Raw genomic sequence first — 23,301 nt, forward strand, 5'->3', positions numbered from 1 at the left:
AAAATGTCAGTGATAATTTGCAGAGAAGATATATCAAAAAGTATTAACAAAATTATCGAACTCCTAAGAATTTCAAAACGGAGAGTTACTAATCAAATGGCAAAATCAAAAGGTCACAAACATTAATCGAACGGAGAATGTGAATGAAGAATATTAAAAATGGTGGATTTAACACGGTTTTATAGCTAGCTTAACCTCCCACTTGTATGGCGGTTGCATTAAATTCCATTATATTTACAACATTGTGTAAACAAAACAAACAGACATAAAAAGGTAAAAACTTCAACAATAGGGGTTCATCAGTCAACATTGTTTTATAATCTTATTCACTTAAAAAAACAAAAAATGACAACAAAGAAAAACAAAAAGGCATATAGACATAGCACATTACCATAAATTGAAGACAAGAATACAAAACAAAATACCATAGCACATTTAAACAATGACGGGATGTATAAGTACCGAGCCACGTCAAATGGATATTTCCAAAAATAGACTAAACAGTAAAAATGATATTTTACAAAGACAAAAAAGAGAACAGTTGATCACGTAAATAAGATGATTAACAACATCAGTACCTAGAATCTGTTAATAAAGGCCATCGCGTATTATTTTTGAAGTTGACACTGAATACATGGAATATCTATCAGCAAGGTCTAAATATCTTTTGATGAACTTTTTGTAAGACGAGACGTTCTTTGACTTAACCATGGTTCATCAGATTTATGCTCAGACACTTGTGACGTCTTAAAAAATCTTAGTAGCAGAAAGTAAAATCACAAAAATACTGAACTCCGAGGAAAATTCAATCGGAAAGTCCCTAATCACATGGCAAAATCAAATGACAAAACACATCAAACGAATGGACAACAACTGTCATATTCCTGACTTGGTACAGGCATTTTCAAATGTAGAAAATGGTGGATTGAACCTGGTTTTATAGCGCTAAACCTCTCACTTGTACGACAGTCTTATCAAATTTCGTTATATTTACAACGATGCGTGAACAAAACAGACATTATAAATAAAATAGTCAAAATATGGGTACAGCAGTCATCACTGTGTTACAATATCAAAACAAACAATTATTTACAAAAAAAGCACAAAAGCATCTATCAAATTAAGACCCACATTCATTGCTTCGCGTGTCTGACGTCAGAAAATGTAAACGTCACATAAGAAAAAAGTTTGTCATTCAATGTCTATTCAAAACAATTTTATAATTTCACATGGGGAATGTTGGTATACAGGGTTAAAAAATCAAAAGTTATGTTAGAATTAATTTCAGAAATAGACCGAGATTTATAATTGTCCAGAAGTTCTTCAGAACCCTTAAGAATCCACATATGGTAAATACTACTACGCGAGTAAAATAAATTTGTCGTTTGTCGTTCAAAGTATTTTCAAATTTATAATAGAACAATAACATAATGACATATAATAGAACAATAACATAATGACGGGATCTTTTAAAGTACAGAGTCACGTTATAAGAACCACAGAAACACAAAAAGTCGCATATACAAAACACACCAGTAAAAATTAAAGATAATACAAACACATTGACGGGATGTATAAGTACCTAGCCACGTCAAATGGATATCACAGAAAACAAACCAAACAGTAAAAGTAATATTAATAATAGAACAAAGACAAATGAAAGAACAATATTACACGTTGTTAAGATGATGATGCAGCTGCATGCTCTTGAATACCGAATTGGTTAGCAAATGTATTTCCCATGCATGCCATACTGTTGGTTTATTACTACTAACATGACTAAGGTGGAGGAAATTGATAATTTTAAAATGAAAATCGTCTTGTTTTTCATAGATAAAATTGAGAATGGAAATGGGGAATGTGTCAAAGAGACAACAACCCGACCACAGAACAGACAACAGCAGATAATGGTACTAAAATGACCGCTTATGTCAAATTCGAGGTATAATTATAAAAAAGAAGATGTGGTATGATTGCCAATGGGACAACTCTCCACAAGAGACCAAATGACACAGAAATTAACAACTATATGTCACCGTACGGCCTTCAACAATGAGCAAAGCCCATACCGCACAGTCAGCTATAAAAGGCCCCGAAATGACAATGTAAAACAATTCAAACGAGAAAACTAACGGCCTAATTTATGTACAAAAAATGAACGAAAAACAAATATGTAACACATAAACAAACGACAACCACTGAATTACAGGCTCCTGACTTGGGACAGGCACATACATACAGAATGTGGCGGGGTTAAACATGTTAGCGGGATCTCAACCCTCCCCTTAACCTTGGACAGTAGTGTAACAGTACAACATAAGAACGAACTATAAAACTCAGTTGAAAGAGGCTTAACTCATCAGATGGATAAAAATACAAATACTACAAATACAAGTGGACGTGGCCGGGTACTTGTACATCCAAACAACAAAAAGACACTAAGTAGAGATCTGAGAGTACTCGCAGTTACTGAAAGGTTTTAAGTAATTTGTGGTAACGAAATCCCTGGCTTAATAATTTACCAGTAATACATAGATTACGTTCATTAAAATAAAAAATGTCACAACAGACACGGGCATAGCGAAAGAGTTGTGAAATATAAATACCGTAAGATGGTGCCAAAGGAACATCACCATCTAAAAAGGGAAAATTAACAATAGGGAACGAAAAATCGTCCCTTTTGTCGTAAATTTTAGTGTGGAGTTTCCCGTGTAAAACCGAAATATCTAAATCTAGGAAAGGACAGTTGTTACCGTTTAAATTTGATTTATTTAAAGTAAGTTCCTTTGGGTAAATTTCGGCAGTATATTGAGAAAATTCTTGATTACTTAAAAAAAACATCAAGATAACGGTAAGTGTTGTTGAATTTATCACTTAAATGCAATTTAGACGGGTCTTTACTGAGTTTGGTCATAAACTGTGATTCATAACAGTACAAAAACAAGTCTGTTATTAAAGGGGTTCAATTAGTGCCCATAGGAATACCTACAACCTGTCGATAAACTTTGCTGCCAAAACGTACATAAATATTATCAAGGAGAAAAATAACAGCTTCACTCGTCTCATCACACCTCCAGTAAGTATATCTAGCATATTTACCTTTCTCATTAGAGAAAAAGGCTTTAAAAGAGTTGCAGTAAATACATTTGCATTCAGATTTACCAAACGACCATTTAATTAAATAGTCATTTTTTTGTTAGATAAGACTGTGTGGAAGTGTAGTGTAAAGAGTAGAAAAGTCAAAACTGTCAACAGAATCAAAAGGACCATCAAAAGCACGTAATTTATCTAAAACATCCAAAGAATTTTTTACACTCCAAAAATAGTTAATTCCACTATTTTCATATTTTTTACTACAATAGTTTATGATAAACTCTTTGATAGTAGTTAAGGAACTTGTTAAAAACACTGAGAGATTAGTTGTAGAACAGTTACTTGAGGCCGAGATGAAACGATAAGTCTACGAATGAGATAGAGAAATTAGTGTCTGCTGTTTTTAATGTCTATTTTTTTAGGACATATTATATGAACCCAATCAGAAAAAATTGGATTGTTGAAGAACATCAAAGATATATATGAATGTGAAGTTAAATGATCTTACTTTTTGATCTTCTTGTTTTTTTACAAGTGTCTGAAGGAACTCCGAATTATATTAAAATAAGAAGAGGTCTGCAAGCAGAGACGCACAGTTCGTTCCCGTAGGAATGCCGACAATTTGTTGAAAAAGTCTCCCTCAAATTTTAACAAAAATATTGTTAATAAAAAACTCATTTTTTCTTAGAATCAACTGGGACGATACCATATTCCAATGAAATATGCTTCAAGGCATAAAATAATGACATGTGTGAGGTCATTATTTCCCTTGATAAAAATGCATATTATAATTTACTTCAGCATTTAATTCGTTTGATAGTTTGGTGTTGCCAATAGGGGATTTCTTTAAGTTTCTTCTTTGAAAGGTTAAACAAAAAATCGCCATTGACGCGCATTTTAACTTTAAAAACAAATATTGTATTGTTTTGACAATTTATCGCAACAATAAAGGGATACTTCCATTTTGTGAGATGAATTTTAATGTAAAAAATTTCATAATACTTTTAAAACAAGCCAGATTTAACACATTCGTGTTAAGGATTTTGAAAATCTAATTGATTCACACTGAATAGCAAATCATACTGAGACCTATATGTATTGATATTCGTTTTCGTGTTACATGTACATGTATCACGAATATGTGCTGTCGTCGTGTCAGTTCGTAACTTTTTACATATATACATTCCTTTTACTGTATCAAAGTATTAACTGATGAAATATTCTAATATTCTTTGGAATTACAGCCACGTACCTCACAAAGGGGTCGGTGGAGTATAGAATTAAATTATGAGGCCGTATGAATGAAGCTACTTAAGTTAAGAATATTCCAAGCGGACGTATTTCTACGATAAATTAGAATTACGATTGGATATCTAAACTTATGTGATTTAATGCATACGGGCCCTTATTCCTTGTTTTGAAAAAAATGTATTGCCATTCGAAAGAAAATAATTCTGAATTGATCGTTCGTTAAAAATTGCTGAAAAAATAATCACTTTTCCGCGATAAAAATGTCATTATAAATAGAAAAAAACAACAACATAGCACCCCCTTCCATAAACTAAGTTGACACAATAAATCACTTACAAAGTGAATTGTATTTTATATGCTGTTATCGGGTGGTAACAATTCATTTGTGTCTTATTTCATGCAGTTACAGCAATAGTTTGATTGTATCTAGATAATGATTTCTAACGTTTATATTTAGATTAATTAGTGAATTTCCTTTCACATTCTAAATGAGCCATAGGGCGTTTTAAAACCTGAACAGTATATATGTCAGATAATGCATATTTTAAGGTTTTTCTTGTCGTAGAACATAATTTGAGACCTTCCTACGGTCGGTCTTTAATTTGATCAATCCTGACACCACTCGGTGTGTTTTACGAGAAGAAAAACCTTAAAATGTGCATAACCTATGACATAATTACTTATTATAATCATATTTGAAACTCTTTGGTAAATTACTGTTTTTGTTTCCTTCAATGAGGGGCGAAAGATACCAAAGAGACATCCGAACTCAGAGGCCAAAACACAAACTGACAACGCCATGGCTACAATAGAAAAAGACAAACAGAAAATCAATGATACACAAAACACAACATAGAAAAAAAAAGGATTTAGCAACACGAAACCCACCAAAAACATTTATATTGTAAGATATAGCTTACAGAGTGCTATATTTTAAAACCTGTATATGCAGACATCTAGGAAGACTTAAATGAAATACATATTGACTTACATTTAAATTTTAATTATGACATAATGACGACATTGCATACATAGTATAATAGTATACGTAAGTATAAATAAAATGTATTTACATACATTACATATGTACATATCAAAGTGTAACCAGCACACTGTTGTCAGTTATAAATTATTTTCCAAAGCCAAACGTACGCCAATATCGGAGTGGGATGAGTACATGATCAATTAAGTGAACAACACCATTTGTAGCTGGAATATCAGCTTTTAAAACGTGCCCATATGAGTTTACTGACACTCCTCCTCCTGTAAAATAAAATGTATACTGTAAACCAACTTATTTTTCGCGGATACTTTATTTCGCGTTTAGCCCTTTCTAGCCCATTTCGCGGCGATATGATTTCACGATTTTCAACATCACTTGAGGCAGTTAAGTTAGGAAATCCAAGTTTTACATATTCGCGATATAAACTGACAATTCTAGTCAATCAAGATTGGAGTTGAGTGCATCTGCCCCGTGCGGGGTTCGAACTTACAACCTCAGTGTTGACTTTCCAGTGATACAGAAGTGTCACTCGATCACCGAGGCCACACATATATGAAATATATATTTATAAATTTAAAGTTTTATACAAAAGTTTTATCTCTGCTCAAATGTCTAAAGTATCTAAAGTTGCAATATATTCAGTTCATGTTCCGCGTTTGAATATTTAGTTGGTACTAGGTATGAACGTGAGTTAGAATAAATGTACTAGTTTATACAAAAGCCTTATGCATACAATTCCTTCCTGAAGATCTGTTAAAGCACTGAAAGTGCACGTAAATGGGATAAATTGAAACCGTTGATATGAATATAAAAATTAACAGACTCTAGGTTTTGAAATCGAAGAAACTTCCGGTATGATCGGGACTAATAATATGGAAAGACTCCAAAATATGCTGAAATATTTTTCATTTGTGTAACCTATGTACACAAAAACTATGAAAGTTTTCCTTTACTACTAGTATTACGTTTAAAAGTCTAAAAATTTTAGTCCTTGAGTTCATTCCATTATCGATATTCACAAAATGTAGTGCATTTGTTTCCAACTAGAATACTTCTAAATTCAAAGATCCTGTTTCAGAACGAGATATATGGAGGTTGTTACTTATTTAAGAAAATCTTATCTTAATTGATCTCAACTTTTTTTAATATTATATGTTATTTTTTATCTTCACAGGGGATATGAGATCGTATAGTGTTTTCTATCTCCTGAACCACAAGGCGGAAGGGATATAGGATATTGACAGTGAATATGAGCCCATATTCCATGTGCAGCTAGAATTACAATAATAGTACATCTTGTCTGGATTTCGACAGTATCTTCATTTTCATCTTTGTTTCCCTTCACATACAATATGAAATCATATCTCCCGTTTATGGAACCAATCAAATTGCGGAATTAACCGGAATATTTCACTTCCGTTATATTAATTAAAGCTCACCTGACACACTTAAACGAATAACATCCCTCTTTGCATCTAACGTTCGCAGATATTCTCTGTTATATAAACCAGGTGAATACTCTGTATGTGGTACTAAATGATATTCCAAAACCTCTGTAATACAAATAGTCAGGATTCAATGTGTGCTGTTGTAGGTACGGTGATATCATATATGCCTTTATCGTTGATATTAAATGATATCAAAGAAACAAAAAAAAAAAAACATAAAAACCGACTAAAACCTTTAAGATATAAAAGTATAGAGGACGAATAATAGAAACAAACAGAAAATATATTACTAAAAAGTTTATATCGTCTTGTTCTTTCATCTGCAAAACCTCCCTAAGCACAAGAGATCATATCGCTGTTAAGTGGGGTTTACAAGGATCAGTTTGTAGTTTTCTATGCAGTGTTTTGTTGAATCAATTGCATTTCGCGGTGTTTTGCCATGGCGTTTTCTAGTATCTGTTCGACATAAGAGTTTTGAATGTCCTTTTAAAATATATAGATTAAACATCTTTAGTAGACAAATAAACGTTTTTGCAGTTACCTATATGTGAAGCCAAAAACCTTTTAAATTGACTCGTTTAGTGCAAACAAATGCTAGTACGTTAATCTAGATTATATTGGAAAGACTTAGGCACTGTATATGAATTAATATATGAAGCCTTTTTAATTTGTATCAACTAAAGATTACAATTCTACATTCAACTTCACCAAGTTACATAAGCTATGTGTATGTCTGAAATTTAGTCTCCATATAAAATCCTATCCACAAAATTAAATAAGGAATACATGGAGTTGCTAATTAACAATTACGTTTATTCTACATCTACATGTATTCATATTTACCTTTTAGTAGAGCTGTATCACTATTTAACCTGCTTAAAACATTTGCAGATAATCTTGAAAATGCAGCATTTGTTGGTGCAAATACTGTTAATGGATCACCTGTGTGTAAAAATGAAGCTGACATTGACAATGCAAAGCGATTATCATGATTAAGAAATTATTATGATTCATTGAAAAAAAAACATTCTTTTTGTGTTTGCATTCCGTGCTTAAACAATATCATGTAAATACATTTCATTCCAAGAAGTTTAGGACAAACACAACAAACAAAGTTATAGGAATCAATGCTTTTTTGTTTATTTATGTTTTTTTTTTTAGAGGAATGTGTTTTTATGGACTAGTTATTTTTTTTTTTTTTTTTTGCTTGGAGTATTTTTTTTTAATTTTATGTACGTAAAATCTTATTATATACAAGTAAAACGTAAGTTGTAAAAAGGAAAACCTTATACTAAACACACGATACTAACGTTGAATAATTCCTGTAATATTTGCTTTCTGGACTAATGACAATAATGTGCTTAGATCTTTGTTCCCTGATACGAGTTCGACAATTCCTCCGGTAGGTGGTATCATTACTTTCTCAATGACATGGACGATTCCGTTCGAAGCATTCAGGTCAAACTTTGAAATTTTGGCACCTTCAACTGTAACTGCCTTTATGAAAGATGAAATAATACAAGTTTCGGAGTAATCATTTGTAAAGTTATGCAAAGCAGGACAAATATATTTGTATACGGGAAAAAGTCTATAAAATCAAGAAGTTAATTGCTCATAATAAAGATATAAATGCGACTCACATTTTACTGTAAAAAGTAGACAATGATCAGTCTTATATGTACATATAATGGTTCCCAAAGCTAGAGAGAATAAATAATGTGTAGCAATAGATCAAGTTTTCATTTCAAAATACAGATAAACTCCATACACATTGCAATCCCAGTCTGCATAAAATTTAAAACATAGACAATAACCTTATAAACGGATTGCACTTACTTTGTTATGCTGGTAAATATTGAATCTGACTTTCAGTCCGGCAACCGATTCAACTGTTAGCTCATTCCGCGCATCTGTGCTCCGTATAACTCCATTAGTCAGATGATACAGTAATATAGTGGTAAGAACATTTTTATCAGAAAGGAGTTCTTGTTCGGTTCCAAGTGCATCAAATGCAGCATTTGTGGGTGCAAAGATGGTGTATGTTCCTGAAAGAAAATTACAATCTAGAATAGAGTTTCTTGAAAAATAATTAAGTAGCAATTTTTCTCGTGTTATGCAAACAGTAAAAATTTACAATATCAACTAGACCACTTGTACAAAGTTTTAACTAATTTAGCAAGAAACTTAATTTCTGTAGAAAAGCAAAAGGACTACAACGAATGGCAAACAAAATGACAGTAGAAAGACTGGCAACAGTAGAAACAATCAAAACCCATAGTAGAATGAATGATAACAAGACATTCAAACACAAGCCATAGGAGACAGACGGACAACAAGGGATAACTGCAAAAACATAGACAGACAGACAACAAGAGGGATACAATTAAAAACCATAACAGAAAGACGGATAACAAGAGTAAAAATATCAAAGTAGATTCAGTCAAAATCATAGTTGATAAGACTAAATTACACACAACAGTTGACAAATTGAAAACCGGATTTCAACCAAAATCAAAGCAAACCAACTGAAGGCAAACTCATGTGCTCATCATTCATTCTATTCTGAACTTTATTTGTCAATAGACAATAGGACATATTGATTTCACTAAACTTTTTTTTTGTAATACAATGCATTAAAAACGAACTAACAAAAATACCAAACTCAAAGGAAAATTCAAAAAGGGTTATAGTCTACAAAAAAAGGCAATAGTAGTATACCGCTGTTCAATAGTCATAAATCGATTTAACTGAAACAAATCTGGGTCACAAAACAAAACTGAGGGAAACACATCAACTATAAGAGGACACAAAATGGAACAACAGAAACACTGAACTGCTACAAAAACAAACGTCAACATACATAAAAACGGACTATGTGATAACAATTGCCATATTCCTGACTTGGTACAAGACATTTTAAGAAAAAAAAAAATGGTGGGTTAAAACCTTACAAATCGAACGCTCGACTATATCATTCAACAAAACTAAACACCTGTCATATTCTTAACTTTGTAGATGCATTTTCAGAAGAAAGTGGTCAATTAAAACTAGCTTTATAGTTAGCTAAATCTCATGTATTAGATTCTTATTCATGTCAGTATCGAAAATGAGACAAGGCAAAACTAAAAACTTCAAAAGTTATGGCTTCACATTAAATAAGTTATGACATCACAAAAAGCTCAGTAAGACATTGTTTGTTGAAATTTCTTGGTTTTTGACTATTTTAAATGAGATTTGAAGCGCGTGGAAGAACAATCTGGCTTATTTCAATTTTGTTAATGTGCTAATGCTGTACTTCTTAAAAAAATATGTCCTTGCGGTCGAGGTCAACTCTAATTTACACTATTATTGATATTATTAATATTTGACGAATTTTATAGTAGTAGAACCTATCAATTGCTGTAATGCAAATTTCATATGACTTATTTTTACTTTATACGATGCTTCGTAAAAATCTGCCTTATCAACTCTCGCACACACATATTAACACATATTTTATGTACTAGTATATTGATATATTTATTTTACCTCCTAATATTGTATCAGCTAATCCACAGGCTGTCGCATACTGGATCAGTCTTGACTCGCCATTAGCTTGGAGCACCTCGACCAGGTTACCACCTAAAACACAATGGACAGCGAGAAAGATGCAACAATACCTAAACATGTTAAGACCTTTGAATCAAAACTGCAGAATTAAAATGAAATTCATCAATAAGTTTTGTTTAATTTATAGTAGGGTTGGTTCATTGACTACGTAGGAATTCCATGGTCATTTTGAAATGATAAGATATTGACCACACTAAGTAAAACGTGAGACATTTTTGAGACATAACTTCATTATCAAATTTTACATAATTCAAAGGTGACTCAGTTTGTATCTAAAGTTTCACACGTTAACATATACAATACTTGGTCATAATCTGTTTCAGGAGAACAGATAAATCCATATTTTTCATACTAATAATCGCCAATCCATCTGAGTATACATTTTTATTCATTTAAGATATTTTGATACAATTAAAGTTATAGGATATTAGAAATATATCTCAAACTTTGTTGAGAAAATATGATTTTCTTCAACACAGGTGGCGGGTTTTGTCATAAATCAAGTTACGTTTCGGAAGGCACGGGTTTTCATAATATTTTACTGGACATAAGCATAGGCTTGTTATCGCTATATAGTAGAAGTCCCACATAGTGGATGGGATTAATATTTATTTTAAAGGCACAATATTTTTAATTGATAGCTGCATGTGTATTACAGCAGTGAAACATGTATCTTTAGAAAACTAAAATGTGTAAATAAGATGTTGTAGGGACGGTTTGAAACTAAGCTGGATGCGTTTCTTCAATGGGATTATTATGAAAAAATCAAATCAAATAATATGTTTAATGCATGAAGGTGTAATTTTAAAGACTTAATGTGATGTTGTCGTTTGTACCTACAACCCTTTCGAACGCGAAAATTATATATAATTATACCTTCATCTTTAACATTTGCATGGATGAAAATTTTATCTATTTTCAACAATGGTCGCTCACTAGTGATTTCCATGCTTGAAGTTTATCAAACTTGTATATGAATTACAAATATTTATGATTTACAAAATCAAAGAATAGATGATGGGTTAATTCGTACGATTTTGAATACAATTTCATAATTCTGGAAGACAAGAAACATGGGTAGATCGGAACGGTCAAATGTTTTACTTTTCCGTTTCAAACGTTTATTTATGAGGCTGCATTCCGAAATAGACATAAAGCATTGAAAGGTAGTATTGGTAATAACAGTATAGAGTATGCGTATAGTGCTCTTGTACTATTTACTATAAATATTGTTTAACCTCACAGTAAGTTCATGGAGATAGATTTGATTTCAGACAGTAGCCTTCAGTTACCTTATATAAATATTATACATTTTGAGAATGCTGTTCATTGTGAATGTATTTCCACGCAGTCCTTGTTGTAACATCTTAATTGTCGTCTGCTTTAAAAATTTTAGAAATGCACCAGTTCATATCGCACATTACTATTATTATTAGAAGCATATCTATGCAGTTATATAGGTATATTATATATACCTATATAACCTACGTCATTTTTTTTAATTTTAGAATTGTACAAGCGTTTTTGTGTTCAGTTTTAATTGTATAAATATCAAGATTGTTATAGTTAAATCAGAATAGATTGTTATGATTAATTTTACATCATAATCATACTGATTAAGGATATCTGTTATCCAAAATATTTATAGATAATTACATTTAATGTTTCCATTTTTTTATATTGGTGTTGTTTATTACGGTTTTTAGGGCGTTTATATATATATATATAAGTACGTCTAAACAAGTGACAACTCTTCAACAGATACATCCATTGAATCACCAGTGATACACGGCTGAAAACACATATTATATTCATGTTACTCTAAATATCAGCACAACAATGTTAAATCTGCAAAAGCGGAAGCAAATTTTTGTTCTTCCCTCGCCGGGATTTGAACTCATTCTATTGGGATATCGTGACAACACCGCCTGCACTGTGTCCAGCGCTCTATACCACACGGTCACCTTGACTGAAATAAAAAAATCAGCTTTCGGTGGACTCGTGTTTCCTTTCCTCGTCAGTACAACCTAGAGTTGTAACACAGTACATGCTATATTAGCCATGAAGATGGAATTGATTGCAGATTAGCTAAATTATCTGTCGTAAAGGTCGTAAGATGCAGTCACAGTATATCTTTTTAAAGAATGCAAAAAAAAAAATTCTGATATTATAATATTAAAGGATAAGATTGAGTACAAGAAAAAGAGAAAGGGAAAAAAAGACATGACTTCTATGCATGTGAATCAATCCCTCGTATTTGATATATCTCATGCAGACCAATCGCATTAACTAAGGTCTCTATGTAATTTTGAATTAGCAAAAACCTTTTATGTATTACTTCGTTTTGTTCATACAATTTAAAAGCAGTATATTATTACGCTGAAGGAAATTATCAGTCTTTGTTCAATTTTTGAAGAAAGTGGTATCTTTGCATGTTATAACGCCTTCTGTGTTTTGTCTTTTCTCATAGGCAAACAAATTCCTATAACTGGGTCCTCTGTTTCTTAAACCTTTGACTTGATTTGTAGGTTTATCATGATCACTTGTTCTCGTCCTGTATAAACGATCAAGTTACCGCTTTCTGAGCATTTCCCACACATGTATTTTTAATTAGACTACAAAAACTACAAGTTTTTTGGAACCATTTCTATTGTGTAATCAGTCAGTATGGCCATATTGAGAAAAAGGCAACTGTCGCAGAACTTCTCACTGAGACAAGTGATTTAGCAAATATCCTGAAATACCACATTTTCAAAGGTGCAATTCCAAGTTCAGCCGTCAAAAATGAACTTCAGTTCGAAACCTTAGCAGGAACAAAAATTAGATTTAATACATACTCACACAATCATGTAAGTGTTTTAAATAGAGAAATATTTTAATTCATTTTTATTGTTTATGTCAAAAATTGTCATAAAAAACATTGTAATTATTTTTATAAAATCATATATAAACGTCAATTATATCAGTCTATCTATTGACTGAACAAAGTATTGAGCATTTTTGTATACTTGTTATTCAGGGAGAGCGAGTTTGTGTCACACTTTTCATATTTGTTTAACTATTTTAAGCTGTAACTATTGAAGGTTCTAAAATCTCTAAATTTGACCTCTCGGCATCCAATGGAGTTGTCCATGTCATTAAAAAGGTCATGATATCTCCAAAAGGCAAAAATGTTGATCTAGTTGTCGGAAACAGCGATCTCAGTACTGTATTGACTCAAGTTCAAAACGCCGGACTTGCAACTGCGTTAAAAGGTATACAGATTTAGGCATAACTGTCATAAGACTCTGAGCTAGAACTAGTTTGATTTTTTATTGATCAATGTGTTTGTTATATTATGCAATGTAGGGATAAACATTAATTAGCTCCAAAAAGACAACAAAATTTATTTTAAAATGGTATTATCACCACATTATTTTGATAATGTTTATTATTTTGTTATCTCCTTTTTTGGGGATTTTTTTAAATTTTTTTCAGAATAAAAAACTAACAAATGCGCTAAACTGCAACTTAAAATATCAATGCCATTATTCACTGGGCATTTCCTTTAACATATTCTCCAAACAGTTTAAACAATTGAGAGTGGTTTTCATCGTTTTCATATAATTCCAACACTTTACAAATATGGAAGTTAAGTGTGAAACAATTTTGTAAACCATGTAAAATGCCTACCTGTTGTGACAGTCATTGGCAGTTTCTGTTATTATAATCTTTAGTCTTTAGTGTTTCACAATCAAATACATCCGGGTAATACTTTCAAAAGCGTTCACCTAAACACTCTAAACGGTCAAAAACGTGCTAAAACATAGAAATTCAACACATGATTTGATGTTATTTTCATATTTGGGTAGGATCAATGTAATTACCAATAATTCTATAAGCTATGTAACAGGAAATCAAAACGAGCTACTTAATTATACAAATTTAAGGATATGTAGGCATTTTGCATACACAAAATTAAGAATAAATATTATCACCGAACATTGCTAATACCCAAAATGTATATACTTGTAAAAAAAATTTTTAAACTGTTTTTCTTAATTGACAGGTGGATTGACTGTATTTGCTCCAACAAATGCTGCTTTTGCAAACTGGGATCGTCAATTCTTGCCATACTTGCATCAAATAAAGTTCTTCTAACAGGTAGTATAACTCTTCATTGTTAATCAAAATACTCTTCAATGTGGAATGAAACCGTTCATAAAAAAGAATATAGATTCAATTTCGCTTTAAATATAGTATTCGTCGATGCAGATTTTATTTTTAATTTTGTTAATCAATAGTAAAATGCTTAGTTTACTATCTTACCATGAAGCAATGTTTTCATTTAGAGATAAGTCTGATTAGAATGTTTTAGACAAAGGAAACATTTTCACACCTTAAGACTTGTATGATCATTCTGTCTTGTTTTATAATTGTAACAAACAGTTTATAATTCTATGACATACATGTGAACTGATTGATACTTTATATATAAGGGGATGTGGTATGATGCAAAGAAGAGCTTTAACATTGCCATAAAAGCGGGAGGTTTGGCTAGCCACAAAACCAGGTTCAACCCACCTTTTTTTCTTAAAATGTCCTGTACTAAGTCAGGAATATGGCCATTGTTATATTATAGTTCGTTTCTGTGTGTGTTGCATTTTAGTGTTGAGTTTCTGTTGTGTCGTTGTTTTCCTCTTATATTTGATGTGCTTCCCTTAGTTTTAGTTTGTAACCCGGATTTGTTTTTCTCTCAATCGATTTATGAATTTCGAATAGCGGTATACTACTGTTACCCTACTTTAATAAGTGGATAAAGGCAATTATAGGTCACCATACGGCCCTCAACAATGAGCAAAAGCCCATGCCGTATAATGGGATATAAAAGGCCCCAACATGACAAAATGTAATACAATTCAAACGAGAAAACTAATGGCCTAATTTATAACAAAACATTTACCAAGATCTGTACGACGCACAAAAACAACTTACACCAAAACCACAGACACAAAACATTTAGTCTGGGAGAAAATTATTTGTTAATTAGTGTTTATTGGTTCTGAGCTAGCATTAAGTACCTGGTAGAAACATTAGATCGGTATTTCGTGTCTTTTGTCATTATCTAAAGGTGATTGTGTGTTTCGTGTCGATCTATTCAAGCCTATTTTAAATAAAGGCAACAGTAGTATACCGCTGTTCAAAATTCTTAAATCGATTGAGAAAAAACAAATCCGGGTTACAAACTAAAACTGAGGGAAACACATCAGATATAAGAGGAGAACTACGACACAACAGAAACACAACATTAAAATGTAACACACACAGAAACGAACTATAATATACCAATGGCCATTTTTCTGACTTGGTACAGGACATTTTAAGAAAAAAATTGTGGGTTGAACCTGGTTTTGAAGCTAGCCAAACCTCGCACTTTTATGGCAATGTTAAATATAACACTAAAATGACACCATTGCATGACATGAACACAGCACAACACCACGGACAGAGAATTACGCAAATACACAATACAATATAGTACATTTGGACAACGAAACAACAGAAACACTGAAGTGATCAAACAACAAACGACAATGCAACATACACAGAAACAAACTATACGATAACAATTGACATTTTCCTAACTGATTTTCACAGCATGTTATTATGTTGTGCTTTTCCACCACTGTCCCAAGTTAGCGGGAGGGTTGAACGAACACAAACATGTTTAACACCGCCCCATTCTTTATCTGCCAGTCCGGTCAGGAACCAGTTGTCATTGGTTGCTGTCTGTCATATTTGTCTTTCGTTTATTGTTTTGTCTAAAATTAGACCATTAGTGTTTTCGTTTTACCTTGTCTGGAATTTTTTAAGGACTATATGGGTTTTGCTCATGTCAAAAGATGTTTTTAAACTATAGATTCTTAAATCCGCTTCATTTGTATGTTGGATAGTTGTCTCATTAGCAATCATACTACATTTACTTATTTAATATTTATTTTAAATAAACATTACTATCATAAAAGAACATTTATTAAATTTTCGTGTAAAAAACGAAAATAAAACAAAATAGTAATATGGCATTGTATTAAGTCTTAAGACAAAACACATTGAGTGATTGATAAAAAAAAATTTAATACTATTTCCATGGTAAACAAGAGATATATTTCTTTTGGAAATACTAGAATACCATGAAGTACCTCATACAGAATACTCAGCCGGTCTATACAACAGAGAAACCTTAGCTACAATTGACAAACACCGTGACCAAATTCGACTAAGCACAAGAGGTAACTGATTTTTAATTGTTATTGTCGCAATGAATCTGATGAATTGTTACTGTAATTTTCAACATGGAGTAAAATGTCTTACTTCGATTGTTTTCCTTAGCACTTAATTTCGTTTCCATATAAATTCAATCTATTGTAAATAGAACTGTTGCAGAACTCACGTATCGAGGACTTATCCGTATATGACGGAAGTATATGAAGTATTTTTGAATATGCAAAAATGAGTATTACATGTATTCGTAATATACACGATTTTTCATGACCTTGTCCTTACATGAATGAGTGAACCTTTTCATTATTAAAGCGAAGTTTGAAAAATTCCTGAATAGGCAGTTTGAATCTATATCTTCTATAATGAAATATCAAAAATCTGATTTTTAAACTGCATTGACTATTTTGCAGTTTATACAATGGCGGATCCAGGGGTGGGGTATTCTTTGGGTTTGAACCCCCTTTTTTTTACGATCAATGCTTTTGAATGAGAACATATGGTTGGAACCCCCCCCCCCCCTTTTTATCCTGGGTTGGAACTCCTTTTTTTTAAATGGTTGGATCCGCCCCTGTTATATCTATCTCTGTTGTGTACAAACTCTTACAATTAATATCAGCATATTTGCTGAGTGTTTCAGTCGTCCGCTATTAGGTCTTATGTACAAAATTTCTTTACAAGGTAAATGAAATGGGCGGATCCAGCCATTTTTAAAAGGAGGGTTCCAAGCATATGTCCCCATTCAAACGCATTGATCGTCAAAAAAGTAATGGGTTCTAACCCCCAGAACCCCCTTTTTGAATCCCCCACTGAATAAACAGTAATTGAGAAAACGAGTTGACCGTGGCGGCAACTGGTCCGATGTTAAAAATGGAATATAAAATTCTGCTACATGTAACATATATGAAGATCGGGATTTTTTTATTGTTTATTTTGAAGATATATAGTGGACAATAAAATAAATAATTATGAAATTAGAACAGAACAATGCCTGTTGTACAAGAGGCGGAAGATATCAAGGGGTCATTCAAAAGTCGAAGTTTTATGGAATGGTTCCTTGTCTAGTATAGCTCCAGCCCTGTGTGACACGTTATTTCTGAAATAAATATACTATCATCACGGCTTATATATTAAGAGATTTAAGAACTTCGTACAAGTATTCAATGACTATAAAATGGTTTAGCGTCAGAGTAATATAGCAGAAACTTACGATTAAAGATTTTGTAATTTAACAGAATTTGTATCTTGGCTTACAGTTAAAGGAGAGGGCGATTTTTTATGTTAAATACGCCCATATTGTAATGTTCACTGATGGTTTTTCATATATTTACATATATCGCTCATGTGAGAGTCAAACCTAATAGGCTAATTTGACCACTGAAATGAACAGACCATGAATTGAGATTTTTAGTCCATGATTAATGTACATAAAAAAAATGAAATATTTATCATGTGAAATTCTGAGCAAGAAAGAATATATATCACTTCCTAGATACTTGAAATAAAACATTCCGAAAAGTTTCTGTAAACCACTACATGAACAGATAAACCAAAAAGAAGAGTAGACTGAAGTCGACCAATGTCCGTTTGATGAGCACAACAAATTCAATGGACTTTCCCAAGAAGATTCTGTACGTATCGAGCAGCCAATGAAATAACAGCATAAAAAATGAAATGTTCCTTCGACGTATCCAAAATGTTAACTCAAACACGCCTCATGTATTATAAAAGGTGTGCTTAACTTTCTTAACTTTTAAGTTAAGGCGTGTTTGAGTTCACGTTGTTCAATGTGATCAAACATATAATCATGTTTAAAATACTGTTATTTTCATATTACGCTTAATTTAGATATTATTATATAAAAACTTCAAAAATTGATCAAGTAAAACATAAACCAAGAATCATTGTGTATCACTCCTTAGAGACTAAAAATAGAATATTCCGGAAAAGTTTCTGTAAACCAAAATACGTATAGCTAAGCAAATCAGATGACAAGTAACTGAATCCGAGCAAGGTCCGCTTGATTAGCACGACACATAAAATGGAACCTTCCTAAGAAGCTTCTGTACTTATCGAGCAGCCAATGAAATAGCAGCATCATAAATGGAATGTTGCTTCAACGTATCCGAAATATCCACAAAGTTTACTGTTTAACTAAATGTTGTACATAGTACGTGGAGTAAAATGGAATATTCCCAGGACGTATTTGTCGTATAATTCAATCTCTGAAGTGAGTGTAATAGGAGGGCTGTTAAAACCAACATGAACCGCTTTAAAAGGGAGGGCAATATTTTAATGAATATAAAAACATAGACAATGGAACATAGGGGTGGTGTGTCAGGTGTATAACATTACTTTAAATGGTAGGGAGGTCAAAACGTAATTGATCCTTTTTAGCACAACAGCTTAAAGCGCAAGAAATCAACAGCCTATATATGTCTGTTTATTTACTAACGAACCTTTAAATTCAGTAAATCCCACTATATACAGAGATGCCTATATCATGTATATATCATGATTGATTGTTATTTGTTTAATGTCTAGTGGCAAATATTTTATGTTCAGGACGAACAAGAATTATCAATAAATACAATAGGTAGGTATTGTTAGGTAGGGGTACACTGGGATAAAAAATTTGTTTCCTTGTGAATTGTAGAGAGAAAACATATTTTTACGACGAAAGATAAAATTATTGACATAAATCAGTTTTGCTTTGAAAAATACATGCAAAAACTGTCATCAGAACTGGCTATTACATTGGAATAGTTACTTTATTATTTCATCAATGGTCCAAAAATATGTTAAAAAAAATATTCTTCTTTCCAATCTTTAATTTGAATTATTGTTGAGACCGCAATTTTTGTATTTTTATATTCCTGTATATATGTGTTATGAACTTGCACAAAATTTTCGGTAAATAAAAAAATGTTTTATAATTTATCTTGTTAACTGTATATAAAGTCATCTTTTTTTACATCAAGAAAACGGTAGACCCTGTCGAGATGACGCGTTTTCGTTAGTTTTATCACATTGCTTCATTATGATCCGTACGCGAAAGTTGTATCCAGAAAGGCACATGTTTCTTCATTTAATATATGTGTATGTCTTTATAATACTTAAAATTATTGTCTACTAGTAAGTGTTTGTCATGGCGAATATTTGAAAGTCCGATAAAACACTGCCCTTCTTTAAAATTATATGAAAATATTTCGTGAAAGGGTAGACATGAAAATTTCAAAGTTGAAGACTAATAGTTACTGAAAACATTAATAAAAAAGTGTGTTTTTATAGCTTATGCATTTTAAAGATCAAACAGTAGAGGCATAAAAAGGGAAGAAGGGATGAACGTCCGACTTCTATTTAATAGTTAAAAAAATGAATAAGATAATTAGTATGCCTTTATCTTATTTTAATAATTAGTCAAATGAAATTAAAGGTTATTTATATATTCAAACACGCCTACCCTGTTATGATGACTCATTACAAAGATATTTCACTTGACCAATATATTTTATTTTCTAGTAATATGACATTTGAATCTTAATTATGAAAAGTTAGCTGTAAAATATAAAAATAAGGAAATTTAAAGCGAGATGATATACTCTTTGTTTCTGTATTATACATTTAAAGGACGAAACAGGTGACCCAAACACGCTTGAATAATAAAAGGTGTACCTGACTTTTTTAACATGATAAGATTATTACCAATTTTAAGTATTTTTTTTTCAAAATGCCTTTGCCGGGACAGAGATTCGAGTAAATGCTTTAAACAGAGCAATCTCTTTCATTTATGTTCAATGCAATTGATGAATTTGTCAGACAAAGTACAGTAACTATTTAGGGATAAGTAGGCAAATTATTTTTTTTCTGAATTCTGTCAAAGTACAGTAACTATTTAGGGATAAGTAGGCAAATTAATTTTTTTCTGAATTCTGTCAGACAAAGTACAGTAACTATTTAGGGATAAGTAGGCAAATTAATTTTTTTCTGAATTCTGTCAAAGTACAGTAACTATTTAGGGATAAGTAGGCAAATTAATTTTTTTCTGAATTCTGTCAGACAAAGTACAGTAACTATTTAGGGATAAGTAGGCAAATTAATTTTTTTTTTTATTCTGTCAGACAAAGTACAGTTACTATTTAGGGATAAGTAGGCAAATTATTTTTTTTCTGAATTCTGTCAGACAAAGTACAGTAACTATTTAGGGATAAGTAGGCAAATTATTTTTTTCTGAATTCTGTCAGACAAAGTACAGTAACTATTTAGGGATGAGTAAGCAAATCTATTTTTTTCTGAATTCTGTCAGACAAAGTACAGTTACTATTTAGGGAAAAGTAAGCAAATTAATTTTTTTTCTGAATTCCATCAGACAAAATACAGTAACTATTTAGGGATACGTTAGCAAATTAACATACTCACACATTGTTTAACGAACATAAAGATGTACCGTAGCGCATTGCACGATATGAAACGGTACAAGTTTGCATGCCTTCATAATATTATACAAAGACATGTAGGATAATTTAACATTTCGCCAAGATTTGTCTTGTGAAAATGCCTAAATGACATTGTTTCTCTACAATCTTACTTAATGTATTAATACATAAGGAAAAGGCAGATATTTTTAACTGCACAAGTTGAGAGATATTCAGCTTTAGTAGTTAAAGTGCAGTCGAAAGTAGTAAGGTACATCCGAATCTCGAAGTTACATTTTGTTCTGATTTATATCTATAAATGTCATTCTTTAGTACTTCATTGCTTTGTATATGAATGATGCATAAAGTATAAACCTAGTTCACATGACAAAATACCACTTTTTGGTTTAGCCAATACATGGATCGAGTCATCGGGTCAGAAAAAAAGATACTCATTTCAACTGTATCGCACGTATATGGATACTTCGATACGTATATGTATTTACATACTTCAGTTCTGCAACATCTCTTATATAAGTAAGCCTAATTTACACATGTCATATTCGTTCAACACGTTATATTTCCAAAATGTTTTGGATCAGGGTATCTTTTTTCAAGATGCCTTCGAAATTTACGAGTAAATGTTGCAATAGATATGGCAGGTCATTTCTTTTCAACATCTTCCTGGATACATCCATCCAACCCTATACTATCAAATAGTCGTCCTCTTGGTTTCTTTTCAAGCTTCTCAAAGGCAAATGAGTAAATAACACATCATGTCAACTAAAACGTTGTCTATTTGGGGATTTGTACATTATTCAATGCAATGAACGACTATTAAAACAGTGATATATAGTGAAAGATAACAAAATTGGTATCAAACTTGAATCAGTATGAAAGTACATTTTGCACACGAAATTCATCCACAGATTAAATTAACATATCTTATATATAAGTAAATATCTGTGGTTTCATCAATTGTTTTTTTTTAATTTTTTTTTTTCAATCAAGTACTGTAAGGGAAAACCTAAAACTAAATGGCTCCACAAGCCTTATTATTCCAGGGCCTTGTAAAAAATATTTTTTTAAATATATCAAATTTCTGAGATACGAAAGGTTGAGTGCTTTTATCTAAAAACAAAATTTAAATTTAATCTGATGTTAACATCTAATGCAAAAGTTTTTAAACATTTAAAATAAACTATGAGCCATGTTTATATTTGCTTTTCGAAATCCCCAATTGCTTTTGAATACAGCGTCAAAATGTATCGCAAAGTGCTAAATAGTTATACACTTTTCTTCTACCTGGTTAATATGCGTGAAGATCATGAATAACCTGCTCCTGATATGGAAAAAGAACAATTACCATACTTTACCGATTAAAGTTTAGGGGGTGTAACTGTGAATAATGCCAAAGTGGTACAGGCGGACATTTCAGCAACTGAGGGTGTAGTTCATCTTATAGATCATGTTTTCATCTCATTAAGATATAGACTTCAATTTGGATTTGGAAAATAGACAATTCTGTGTACAGAGTACAATTAAGACATCAAAGTTTGGGTTGTTTTTGTTGCTATTTGTAGTTGAATAAATAGATTTTGACCCATATATACTTTAGTCTTATTGCGGTTTTTTTCGTACTGTTATTTCATTCATACTAAAGCATTCCCGACTTTTGCACCTCTATTTCCGTCTGTTCATACCTGGATTTTGTTACTTTTACATAAAGTAGTTTTCTGGACATAGGATAGACAAGACCGTTACCGATAAAACACCATCAAAATTAATAAAACAACAGCTCAGATACAACACAGAAAACTATAAAATATTTGAATTTGGAAGAACTCAACCCAAAGTTCTTTAAAACAAAGATTGAGGTGGATCAAGGTGATAGGAAAGAGAAGCAGCATTTCATGTTCAACCAATACCACATGTCATAGTCTTTATTGGCAAGGAAAATTTCGATTATAAGTCATGATCGGGGATGTTGTAAATGGGTATAAGAGGATCGGACTGTGACTACAACTAGTAGATAATATCAGTTATAATTTGCAGAGAAGATGTATCAAAAAGTAATAAAAGAAAAATACCGAACTCCGAGGAAATTCTAAACGGAAAGTCCCTAATCAAATGGAAAAATCAAAAGCTCAAACACATCAAACGAATGGATAACAACTGTCATATTTCTGACTTGATACAGGCATTTTCTTATGTAGAAAATGGT

The 23,301-nt window shown here is 31.7% G+C and overlaps 1 protein-coding gene and 1 pseudogene across 1 annotated transcript in view; one reads left to right on the plus strand and one right to left on the minus strand.

Moving 5' to 3' along the window:
• The window catches only part of LOC127706667 (transforming growth factor-beta-induced protein ig-h3-like), a 32,547-nt gene extending 22,070 nt beyond the window's left edge, over positions 1-10,477 (minus strand). Inside the window, exons 1-7 of the mRNA XM_052211324.1 lie at positions 10,324-10,477; positions 8,628-8,840; positions 8,106-8,288; positions 7,639-7,737; positions 6,787-6,900; positions 5,493-5,607; positions 5,134-5,147 (exon numbers count right to left, since the gene is read on the minus strand). Of these exons, the coding sequence (XP_052067284.1) occupies positions 5,134-5,147; positions 5,493-5,607; positions 6,787-6,900; positions 7,639-7,737; positions 8,106-8,288; positions 8,628-8,840; positions 10,324-10,462 (877 nt within the window). The 5' untranslated portion in view covers positions 10,463-10,477. The remainder of the gene's footprint in view (positions 1-5,133; positions 5,148-5,492; positions 5,608-6,786; positions 6,901-7,638; positions 7,738-8,105; positions 8,289-8,627; positions 8,841-10,323) is intronic.
• Positions 10,478-12,627: 2,150 nt separating this feature from the next.
• Positions 12,628-22,595, plus strand: LOC127706668 (protein sll1483-like; annotated as a pseudogene).
• Positions 22,596-23,301: the final 706 nt, after the last annotated feature.

Source organism: Mytilus californianus, unplaced genomic scaffold (assembly GCF_021869535.1).
Source record: "Mytilus californianus isolate M0D057914Y unplaced genomic scaffold, xbMytCali1.0.p SCAF_6, whole genome shotgun sequence".
NCBI lineage: Eukaryota > Metazoa > Mollusca > Bivalvia > Mytilida > Mytilidae > Mytilus > Mytilus californianus.